General features: G+C 62.3%; 1 protein-coding gene and 1 non-coding gene across 3 annotated transcripts; one reads left to right on the top strand and one right to left on the bottom strand.

Moving 5' to 3' along the window:
• The first annotated feature begins 4490 nt into the window (after positions 1-4490).
• LOC133626788 (small nucleolar RNA SNORD45) lies at positions 4491-4570 on the top strand. Its single transcript, XR_009819765.1, has one exon. It is a non-coding gene; the product is annotated as a small nucleolar RNA SNORD45 (small nucleolar RNA).
• A 1096-nt stretch (positions 4571-5666) lies between these two features.
• Positions 5667-7478, bottom strand: STK19 (serine/threonine kinase 19). Of its 2 annotated transcripts, XM_062007206.1 has the most exons (6): positions 6866-7467; positions 6695-6790; positions 6478-6614; positions 6297-6394; positions 6033-6180; positions 5667-5927 (listed from the first exon to the last, which is right to left on the bottom strand). In XM_062007206.1, exons 1-6 carry the CDS (start codon positions 7163-7165, stop codon positions 5882-5884), a joined length of 825 nt encoding a protein of 274 aa, XP_061863190.1. In that variant the 5' UTR covers positions 7166-7467; the 3' UTR covers positions 5667-5881. The 2 variants fall into 2 exon arrangements, with proteins under 2 accessions (XP_061863190.1, XP_061863189.1); XM_062007205.1 differs by having other exon boundaries at positions 6695-7478.
• Between the last annotated feature and the right edge of the window lie 4401 nt (positions 7479-11879).

Below are 11879 nucleotides of genomic sequence, written 5' to 3' on the forward strand. Positions count from 1 at the left end.
GCCCGGAGCAGCCTCTGCCCGTGCCCGTCTCACACAGCCCGGAGCAGCCTCTGCCCGTGCCCGTCTCAAACAGCCCGGAGCAGCCTCTGCCCGTGCCCGTGCCCATCTCACACCGCCCGGAGCAGCCTCTCCCCGTGCCCGTCTCAAACAGCCCGGAGCAGCCTCTGCCCGTGCCCGTGCCCATCTCACACAGCCCGGAGCAGCCTCTGCCCGTGTCCGTGCCCATCTCACACAGCCTGGAGCAGCCTCTGCCCGTGCCCGTCTCACACAGCCTGGAGCAGCCTCTGCCCGTGTCCGTGCCCGTCTCACACAGCCCAGAGCAGCCTCTGCCCGTGCCCGTCTCACACAGCCCGGAGCAGCCTCTGCCCATGTCCGTGCCCGTCTCACACAGCCCGGAGCAGCCTCTGCCCGTGCCCATCTCACACAGCCCGGAGCAGCCCCTGCCCGTGCCCATCTCACACCGCCCGGAGCAGCCTCTGCCCGTGCCCGTGCCCGTCTCACACAGCCCGGAGCAGCCTCTGCCCGTGCCCATCTCACACCGCCCGGAGCAGCCTCTGCCCGTGCCCGTGCCCGTCTCACACCGCCCGGAGCAGCCTCTGCCCGTGCCCGTGCCCATCTCACACAGCCCGGAGCAGCCTCTGCCCGTGCCCGTCTCAAACAGCCCGGAGCAGCCTCTGCCCGTGCCCGTGCCCATCTCACACAGCCTGGAGCAGCCCCTGCCCGTGCCCATCTCACACAGCCTGGAGCAGCCCCTGCCCCTGCCCATCTCACACCGCCCGGAGCAGCCTCTGCCCGTGTCCGTGCCCATCTCACACAGCCCGGAGCAGCCTCTGCCCGTGCCCGTCTCACACAGCCCGGAGCAGCCTCTGCCCGTGCCCGTCTCAAACAGCCCGGAGCAGCCTCTGCCCGTGCCCGTGCCCATCTCACACCGCCCGGAGCAGCCTCTCCCCGTGCCCGTCTCAAACAGCCCGGAGCAGCCTCTGCCCGTGCCCGTGCCCATCTCACACAGCCCGGAGCAGCCTCTGCCCGTGTCCGTGCCCATCTCACACAGCCTGGAGCAGCCTCTGCCCGTGCCCGTCTCACACAGCCTGGAGCAGCCTCTGCCCGTGTCCGTGCCCGTCTCACACAGCCCAGAGCAGCCTCTGCCCGTGCCCGTCTCACACAGCCCGGAGCAGCCTCTGCCCATGTCCGTGCCCGTCTCACACAGCCCGGAGCAGCCTCTGCCCGTGTCCGTGCCCATCTCACACAGCCTGGAGCAGCCTCTGCCCGTGCCCATCTCACACAGCCCGGAGCAGCCTCTGCCCGTGCCCATCTCACACAGCCCGGAGCAGCCTCTGTCCGTGTCCGTCTCACACAGCCCGGAGCAGCCTCTGCCCGTGTCCGTGTCCGTGCCCATCTCACACAGCCTGGAGTAGCCTCTGCCCGTGCCCGTGCCCGTCTCACACAGCCCGGAGCAGCCTCTGCCCGTGCCTGTCTCACACAGCCTGGAGCAGCCCCTGCCCGTGCCCATCTCACACCGCCCAGAGCAGCCTCTGCCCGTGCCCATCTCACACAGCCCGGAGCAGCCTCTGCCCGTGCCCGTCTCACACAGCCCGGAGCAGCCTCTGCCCGTGTCCGTGTCCGTGCCCATCTCACACAGCCTGGAGCAGCCTCTGCCCGTGCCCATCTCACACCGCCCGGAGCAGCCTCTGCCCGTGTCCGTGCCCATCTCACACAGCCCGGAGCAGCCTCTGCCCGTGCCCGTGCCCATCTCACACAGCCTGGAGCAGCCTCTGCCCGTGCCCGTCTCACACCACCCGGAGCAGCCTCTCCCCGTGCCCATGCCCATCTCACACCGCCCGGAGCAGCCTCTGCCCGTGTCCGTGCCCATCTCACACAGCCTGGAGCAGCCTCTGCCCGTGCCCGTCTCACACAGCCTGGAGCAGCCTCTGCCCGTGTCCGTGCCCGTCTCACACCACCCGGAGCAGCCTCTGCCCGTGCCCGTCTCACACAGCCCGGAGAAGCCTCTGCCCGTGTCCGTGCCCATCTCACACAGCCTGGAGCAGCCTCTCCCCGTGCCCATGCCCATCTCACACAGCCTGGAGCAGCCTCTGCCCGTGCCCGTCTCACACAGCCCGAAGCAGCCTCTGCCCGTGCCCGTCTCACACCACCCGGAGCAGCCTCTGCCCGTGCCCGTCTCACACAGCCCGGAGAAGCCTCTGCCCGTGTCCGTGCCCGTCTCACACAGCCCGGAGCAGCCTCTGCCCGTGCCCGTGCCCGTCTCACACCGCCCGGAGCAGCCTCTGCCCATGCCTGTCTCACACAGCCCGGAGCAGCCTCTGCCCGTGCCCATCTCACACAGCCCGGAGCAGCCCCTGCCCGTGCCCATCTCACACCGCCCGGAGCAGCCTCTGCCCGTGCCCGTGCCCGTCTCACACAGCCCGGAGCAGCCTCTGCCCGTGCCCATCTCACACCGCCCGGAGCAGCCTCTGCCCGTGCCCGTGCCCGTCTCACACCGCCCGGAGCAGCCTCTGCCCGTGCCCGTGCCCATCTCACACAGCCCGGAGCAGCCTCTGCCCGTGCCCATCTCACACCGCCCGGAGCAGCCTCTGCCCGTGCCCGTGCCCATCTCACACCGCCCGGAGCAGCCTCTGCCCGTGCCCGTGCCCGTCTCACACCGCCCGGAGCAGCCTCTGCCCGTGCCCGTGCCCATCTCACACAGCCCGGAGCAGCCTCTGCCCGTGCCCATCTCACACCGCCCGGAGCAGCCTCTGCCCGTGCCCGTGCCCATCTCACACCGCCCGGAGCAGCCTCTGCCCGTGCCCGTGCCCGTCTCACACCGCCCGGAGCAGCCTCTGCCCGTGCCCGTGCCCATCTCACACAGCCCGGAGCAGCCTCTGCCCGTGCCCATCTCACACCGCCCGGAGCAGCCTCTGCCCGTGCCCGTGCCCATCTCACACCGCCCGGAGCAGCCTCTGCCCGTGCCTGTCTCACACCGCCTGGAGCAGCCTCTGCCCGTGCCTGTCTCACACCGCCCGGAGCAGCCTCTGCCCGTGCCCGTGCCCATCTCACACCGCCCGGAGCAGCCTCTGCCCGTGCCCATCTCACACCGCCCGGAGCAGCCTCTGCCCGTGCCCGTGCCCATCTCACACCGCCCGGAGCAGCCTCTGCCCGTGCCCGTGCCCGTCTCACACCGCCCGGAGCAGCCTCTGCCCGTGCCCGTCTCACACCGCCCGGAGCAGCCTCTGCCCGTGCCCGTGCCCGTCTCACACCGCCCGGAGCAGCCTCTGCCCGTGCCCGTGCCCGTGCCCGTCTCACACCGCCCGGAGCAGCCTCTGCCCGTGCCCGTGCCCATCTCACACCGCCCGGAGCAGCCTCTGCCCGTGCCCGTGCCCATCTCACACCGCCCGGAGCAGCCTCTGCCCGTGCCCGTGCCCGTCTCACACCGCCCGGAGCAGCCTCTGCCCGTGCCCGTGCCCGTCTCACACCGCCCGGAGCAGCCTCTGCCCGTGCCCGTGCCCGTCTCACACCGCCCGGAGCAGCCTCTGCCCGTGTCCGTGCCCGTCTCGCGCAGCCTCTGCCCGTGTCCCCGGAAGTCTTCCCGCAGCCCCCACGAGGCCCCGGGTCCTTCCCTGCCGATGGGCGACCTTTGACGCTTCCCTACCGCATCGCCTGCTCGATCAGCCGGGCCGAATCAGGCAAACGGCGAAGGCAGCTCTCTTGGGGTCCTGCCAGGAGGTTGCTTAGGCCCCGCCCCCCGGCCCGAGGCCCTTTCCGGCGCGCGCGGCGGCTGCGGCGGTGCGGGAGCGGCTGCGGCGGGATGGCACCGAGCGGCGGCACCGAGCGAGCCCGGAGCAGGCGTCCGGGGGGCTGGAGAGGCTCCAGGGAAACTGCGTGTGTGTGGCAGCCCGGAGGAGCCCCGAGGAACGCATGTGGGGAGACAGCGTGAGAAGGAGTCCCTGAAGGGTCCCTGGGAGGCTGCTCTGGGAGGCTCTGGGCCTCTCATCGAGCTCTCGGTCTCCTGTAGGCCAGAGCGCTCAAGTGGCTACTGGGTTCCAGCCTCAGGCCTCTCGGGAGGTTTCCTTCATCCCCTTTCGCAGGGGAGGGATCCTGCACGCCGTGCAGCGAGGTGGGAATACACCCCGTGGTCAGTGTGGCTGGGGAAGGGTCTGTGCCCAGACAGGCGCTCCCAGCTGGGGGATTGCCCCTGGGCACAGAAACCCTGTGTGCTGACACCACAACTGATGTTCTGTTGGTGCTTTTTCAAGGTGATGCTGTGAAAGAATGGGATGGGAAAAGCTGCTGCCCCCAGCATGTTCCTGTGGGAAAAACATGTGGCCTGTGCAGCTTCCTTTGGCAGAAGGAAAGGTGACAAGTGGAGGTTCTAGGACAGCTGTGCTGTTATTAACACTCTTTTGTCAGTTTTGGGGAGTTGGGGTTAGTGCATTTGTCAGAATTCAGCCTGTTGGATGTGCAGCCCTGGAGCAGGGCAGGAAGCTGCTGCCTTCTGGGGTCTGAGTGTTGGCATGTATTATCTGATCTGGAGTTGATGTCTGTCACCACTTTAGCTCTAGAATTACTCTGAGACCCATAAAACTGCACTTTCCAGCTGCTCCCCCATGAACTGAGCGCAGTTCTGGATTCCCAAAGCTCAAGAGTGCTGGCAAATGCTGCTGCAGAGTTTAGGTGGATGCTGACACTTCCCCCCCGCCCCCCATCTGAACAGCACACAGGGTTTTAATCCACACACACTGCTCAGGCTCATCTGCACACCCAGAGTGTCTGAAGGGCCTTGTCACACCTTCCTGTGATGACAGTGCAATGCAGTGGGGCCTCCCAACCTTCTGCCCTCCTGTTTTTTTCCTATTGTGTGTTTTTTGCTTTTAATCTTATTTACTTTGTTATCCCCTTTTGGTTTGGTGTTTTTTTTTCTCATTTTTCCCATTCAATCCTTATTCCACTAAAAGGTGAGATGTGGGCTTGTTTTGTTTCACTTGTGCAGGACTGTCTTCCTGCTTTGAGATCTTCCTGCATTCCCTCTGCAAAGCCAGAAGCAGTTGTTCAGTACAAGCTGATGTCTGTCACTTTCTGTCTTGTTGAACAGGATTCCTGGCTGTAACAGACCAACTGCAGCAAATAAATGTTGACTTGCTGGGCTGTTGCCTTTGGGAGCATCAGGTACCTTCTGGAGGACTCAGGGGTGACTAGAGCAGGTATTTGATGGCTTCATCTGTTGGTTCAGAGCTCAAGGAAGATGTAGTGTGTAAAATGTACAGTGCTTTGGCCTTTAGTTTGGTTACTCATCAAGTCACCTTGTCTTGAACTCAATCTCAGTGAGAGGCCTCACTTTATAGGCAGTGAATTCTGTCTTGCTCATCTCCTGAAGCACTGCCCCGTTAAATCAGGGTCTGGGACCCACCCTGGGGTGATCAAGGGGGAGGAAAGGAAGGGGGGCAGCAGTAATCGGGGGGGTCTGGGAAAGGGGTTGGAAGTGTTGGAGGAGCGTTAAGGTGCTCTGGGAATTAATGTGAGGAGCTGTAGTGGGGGGCAAGGGGGCAATATGGATGGTGTATGGCGGGGGCGGCGCCACACCTTAAAGCGGCAACGGGAGCGTTGGCGGCGGACACAGCTGCATCTTAAAGCGGCAACGCGCTGCGGTGGGGACCACCAGTGACAAAGACTGCCGCTTTTTTCGGAAACCAAGCATTTATTGCACTTTTGACACCCCCTCCCCACTTCTTGCATCCAGCAGCGAGCAGGGGAAACCCCGGCCGGTGGGTCTCACCCGCCTTGGTCCTGAAGGCGGGGATCGGTCACCTCAGCTCCGCCCGCAGAGGCTGCGGCCGGCGTGGGCCGTGCCCCCGCTCTGTGCGGGCCCCGCTGGGTGCGGGGGAGCTCCCGGTCACGGCTCAGCCAACCGCAGCATCGGCCCCGAGGGCGTGGGGACGCTGCGGGGAAGGGGAGGGATCAGGGGTTGTCCAGAGGGCAGCGGGGGTGTCACAGCAAGGGGGTCCCGCGGAGGGGGCTGGGGCAGCCCCTGGGGTTGGAGTTACCTGCGCAGCAGCTGAGCCCCGAGCAGGTCGTGCAGGAGGTACCGGACCCCCAGTCGAGCTCCCGGAGGGGGCCTTCGCTCCCGCAGCTCCCACAGCGGCACCTCCCGGTGCCGGGAGCGCCGCACCAAGCCCAGCAGTGCCCGGCGCCCTGCGGGGCCAGAGTGCAGCGGTCACCCGGGGGTCCGCAGCAGGAGACACGCACGGATTTAGAGGCGGCCCTGCGGAGGGTTGGGGGGAGCCCAGGGGGTGCAGGACACCACATACCATGGACAAAGGCCCGGACGAAGCGGCCGACCCCGGGCACCGCCAGCCACCAGCTCCCAGCATCGCGTACCGTCAGCACCCCCGCACCCACCAGCTGCCTGGGGGCACACAGGGTGGGATGTGTGGGGGGGGGTGGCGAGTCTCCCCAGGGGACCCTCCACCACCTGTGTTTCCCTCGTACGTGACATCAGCATCCCCGAAGCCCAAGTCCTGCACGTGGCTCAGCTCGTAGCTGAGGTCGGGGCAAGTGGCCACAGCCGAATCCAGGAACCTCCGCACTAGCCCTGCCCGGGGGGTCCCATCCACTGCCGCCAGCACCTGAAGGGGGGCAGTACAGGGCGGGGTCAGGAGGGACCCCAAAGAGCCCCCAAGCCACCCTCCCAAACCCTTCCCCGGACCTTCTCCCTGTAGGGCTCCATGAAGACGATGGCCAGCGTGTCCGTGCCCAGGCCCAGGTGCAGCAGCCGGATGTGACCCTCATCTCTCAGGCGGTTCTGGGGGGGGGGGGGGTCAAGGCGTGACTTTGGGGGAGGGGATGGACCCTTTGCCTGTGCCCGGCAGAGCCTCACCAGGTGCCGATCCACGGCGGTGCGGTCGCTGACGAGGCTGTAGAGCTGATGGCGCAGGACCAGGGGGGGCAAAGAGTCCCCAAAAAGCCGCCGCGGGAACAGAGCGGCCACGTCCCGCAGCGCGGCCTCCACGGCGCCGGCGCTGCCTGCGGGGGGTGCTCCGAGGGACGGCCCCCGCCAGCTCCCCTCATGCTCCGCCACCTCCTCGCTGCCGTCGGGCGTCAGCTGCCCCCGCGGCGCCTCCGCGCGGTTCCGCTTCGCCGCGAACGCGTCGCAGAGGAGGCGGCGGCGGCGGCTCATGGGGAGTCCCGGCCCCTGGGCGCCGCACGGCCGGGCGCGCAACGAGCGCGTCACGGCGGGGCTCGGCACCGGGCGCGCAACGAGCGCGTCACGGCGGGGCTCGGCACCGGGCGCGTAACGAGGCGTCACGGCGGGACTCGGCACCGGGCGCGCAACGAGGCGTCACGGCGGGGCTCGGCACCGGGCGCGCAACGAGCGCGTCACGGCGGGGCTCGGCACCGGGCGCACAATGAGCGCGTCACGGCGGGACTCGGCACCGGGCGCGGAACGAGGCGTCACGGCGGGACTCGGCACCGGGCGCACAATGAGCGCGTCACGGCGGGACTCGGCACCGGGCGCGGAACGAGGCGTCACGGCGGGACTCGGCACCGGGCGCGCACCGAGCGCGTCACGGCGGGACTCGGCACCGGGCGCGGAACGAGGCGTCACGGCGGTAATGCCTGTCGCCGCCGGTCGCGCAGTGACGGCGTCAGGCGATGGCCGCTGCCGGGACAGTGTGGGAGCCCCGCCACGGCCGCGGAGCCCGCGGGGGATCCGGGTGCCGAGCAGGCGCTGAGGCTGGAGCTGCTCCCGCCCCGCACGCTGGCTGCCCGCCGCTTTTCCTTGCGCAAAGGAGCCGGTTCCCAAGCAGCCTCTGCGCTCCCGCCGCCGCCGCGTTCGGTGAGGCGGAGCTGCAGCCGCACGCTGTTACACGTGGCTGTGACCCTGGCAGCTCTGCGGGGCTGCTGCCCCTGCAGGGGCACAGGAGCCACTGACTGGCTGTAACCCAGCCGCTCTGCCAGCGCTGACCGGGGACCACTGAGCCAGCAAATCCCAGCCGCCCGAGCCTGGAGGAACTCGAGTTTTATATTGTTCCACGGTTTGAACAAACGCCAGGGACCCTCGAGTGAAAGGTACACCGTGAGGACAAGGCTTAAAGAAGACTTGAATCTTCAGCCCCGACAACCACCAAAAAGAGCTGTGACAGAGGCGTAACCTGGGCGGGCTGAGGCAGGACAACGGGCAGAGCTCATGATAATGAGTTTTACAAGTAATTAGCATAACCCAACCTTTTCTAACAAATGTAATGAATGTGTATGTTTATTTTATATATATTTTATATATATATATATGAGCTGAAAACCTAATGGCTGGAGTGTGCATGTTTGGTGGAGAAATCACCTGTGCACCCAACACTGCAATAAAGAATACCTATGTCATAAAATCAATGGTAGGTGTTGGAAGGGACCTTTAGAGCTCATCCAGTCCAATCCCCCTGCAGAAGCAGCTCCCACCTAGATCAGGTCACACAGGAATGTGTCCAGGCGGGTCTTGAAGCCCTCCAAGGAAGGAGCCTCCACACCCTCCCTGGGCAGCCTGGGCCAGGGCTCCCTCACTGAAACACTCAAACAGGTTTTTTTCCTATGTTTAAACGGAACTTTTTGTGTTCCAGCTTCATCACATCATCCCTTGTACTATTGCTAGATATGACAGAAAAAAAGGATGCCTCAACCTCCTGACACCCACCCTTTAGAGATTTATAAATGTTAATAAGATCACCCCTCAGTCTCCTCCAGACTGAACAGCCCCAGGTCCCGCAGCCTTTCCTCATAAGAAAGATGTTCCAACCCCTGATCATCTTGCTGTCCCTGTCCTGGCCTCTCTCCAGCAGTTCCTTGTCCTTCTTGAGCTGGGGAGCCCAGAACTGCACACAGGATTCCAGATGAGGCCTCACCAGGGCAGAGCAGAGGGGGAGCAGAATCTCCCTTCACCTGCTGGCCACACTCTTCTTGATGCCCCCAGGCTGCCATTGGCTTCTTGCCCACGAGGTCACCTTACTGGCTCATGGTTAGTGTGTTACCAAGCAGCACTCCCAGGTCTTGCTCCTGGAGCTGCTCTCCAGCAGGTGTCCTGGTGCAGGTTCCTCCCCAGCTGCAGGACTCTGCCCTTGCCTTTGTTGAATCGCAGGAGGTTTCTCTCTGCCCAACTCGCAGCCTGCCCAGATCCCACTGACTGGCAGCACAGTCTCTGGTGAATCAGCCAGTGCTCCCAGTTTGGTGCCAGCAGGGAACGCACTGTGGGTCATTCTGTCACATTCATACACCTCATAGTCACATTGGCTATTGTGTCCTGACTGGCATCTTCATGGCATCAGATCCTCTCCCCTGCAATGCCTGCCCCGGTCTCTGCTGTCTCTTGCTGGCTTTCCTGCTGTGCAGATATCTGGTGTCCAAGGTATTCAAGGACTCCAGAGAAGTTTACACAAATAGCTTCACTCCACAAGCAGACACAATCTGCGAGCCAGCAGACAGTTTGGTTAATACTGACATGGCTTCACCTCAGAGCAGATACAGTTCACAAGTCAGCACCAGCAGGTTGGCAAACAAAGTTTGTTTCGCCCCTCTAAGCCCCTCCCCAACCCCTGTCCCTCACCTCACAGGATGGACTGAAGCCAACCTTAACGAAACCCACGTTGTTTAACCAGGGCCTTCCTGCAGGCACCACATTTCTCTTGGGCAAAGACATAAAAAGACCCCCCCAAAAAGGGCTGATGGTGGCGTCGCATTGGCCAGCACCGACCTCTGCCACGACCATTTCCCCCAGACACGCCACGTCCTTCCTCTCACCTGCTTCTTCCACCTCAGCCATCATCCCTTTGGCACCTGAGATTCCAACAGACACAGTTGCCATTGCACTTCTGCTAAACTCAACAGCCCTGGGACCCTCCTGGCTACCACCTCAGCTCACCCCAAGTGCTCCAAAGGCTGCTCTCATGACCCCTGCAAAACAAGAACAACACTCCACTGACCTGCAGCAGTATAGTTTTAGTCACCAACATGGGCAACATCTGCCTCACCTTCTCAGGATGCTCTGACACAGCTTATGACACTTGTAAAACAAATGTGTGAAGCTAAAAGACATGCTGAGATACTGCCCAAACCCACAGTGACCACCACCCTCAACTCCTTTACCTTGGGCCATGGGTCATTTGATCCTGCTGCATTAGGCTCAGGGGCCTCCCGTGGGACACAAACAAGGAAAACTGTAACTTCATCATAAGTGACACCTGGAAACAGCTTCTTTAGCCCCCGAGTCTCTGCTCATCTGGCCTTAGCCCCCTCCGGTGCCAATATCCTGCTTTGATGATGTCTTCAAATCCTTAAAATAGAGCACAACCGTAGAATCACATAGTGATACAGTCACCAATCCTCATCTTCCTTCTGGTCCCATGGGATCACACACCTCCTCTAGACAGTCCACCCACCACTGTGTGGCGCTCTGGGGCTCATCTTGTCCCTCAGCATCTGAAAAACAGATGCAAAACAAGTCACCCAGAGTCCAAGCCACAGACAAACAAAGCTCTGCTTTCCACTCAAGAAAGCCATCCAGCCTGCCATTAAATAAAATCCCCAACACTAGGCCTCACACCCCTGGGCAGAGCGGCTCTGAATCAAACAGACACGTGAGGAGACTGACACCAAGTGGAACATGGATGATGGGATGCAAAAATGGGACCTGCTGCTCCACACTGATGTGCATAAATCTGTGGGACCGGATGGGGAACACTCCAGAGCACTGAGGGAACTGACAGGGTGCTCACCAAGCCGCTGCCCGCCATGTATCAGCAGTCCTGGCTGAGTGGGGAGGTCCCACCTGATTGGAATCGGCCAGTGTAACACCCAGAGATAAGAAGAGATGGAAGGATGATCTGGGAAATTACAGGCCTGTCAGTTTGACTTCGGTGCCTCGGAAGCTGATGGAGCAGATCATCCTCAGCTCTATTATGCAGCACATGCAGGACAAGCAGGTGATCAGGCCCAGTCAGCATGGGTTTATGAAGGGCAGGTCCTGTCTAACAAATCTGATCTCCTTCTGTGACAGGGTGACCAGCTTCTTTACCTTGGCCTATAGCCCTCCACGTGGGTCATTTGATCCTGTTGTGTTAGGCTCAGGAGGAAGGGCTATGGATGTTGTCTACTTTGACTTTAGTAAGGCAGTTGACACTGTTTCCCAAAGCTTTCTCTTAGGGAAATTGGCTGCTCTTGGCTTGGATGGGCAGACACTTTCCTTGGTGAAAAAATGGTGAGATGCTTGGGTCCAAAGAGCTGTGGTTAATGGAGTTAAATTCAGTTGGTGTCTGGTCACAAATGGTGTCCCCCAGGGCTCAGTGCTGGGGCTGCTCCTCTCTAACCTCTTTATTAATGGTCTGGGTGAGGGGATTGAGGATTGAGTGAGTTTGCAGATGACACCCAACCGGGGGAAGTGTGGATCAGCTTGAGGGTAGAGAGGCTCTACGGAGAGATACAGACAGGCTGGATGGCTGGGCCAAGGTCAGGTCCATGAGCTTCAATAAGGCCAAGTGCTGGGTCCTGCACTTGGGCTGCAACAACCCCCAGCAGTGCTACAGGCTTAGCTAATAAAGGAGAGATTTGTCTGAGGAAGTTATGAGCTTCAAATTTGTTAACAGTTGTTTTTCCAGATGAGAGGGTGCTTCTAACTCCTTTCTCCTCTCTGCTTCTTCCCCTCTCGGCTGGAGGAACTCAGACTGCTCTTCAGAGAGCTGGTTTCAAGGCTGAGGAACAAAGCAATGGGTTGGGGACAGCATGTTGGTGGGGAAGAACAAAGCAGCTGTGCTCTTTCAAGACTCACTTCTGACACCATCCAAGGTTGTGGTCATCATGTGATAGCCCAAGCCACATGCTCCCAAGAGTCTCTGGGCTTGGTTGCTTTCTTT

Source organism: Colius striatus, chromosome 14 (genome assembly GCF_028858725.1).
Source record: "Colius striatus isolate bColStr4 chromosome 14, bColStr4.1.hap1, whole genome shotgun sequence".
In the NCBI taxonomy this organism is placed as follows: Eukaryota; Metazoa; Chordata; class Aves; order Coliiformes; family Coliidae; genus Colius; species Colius striatus.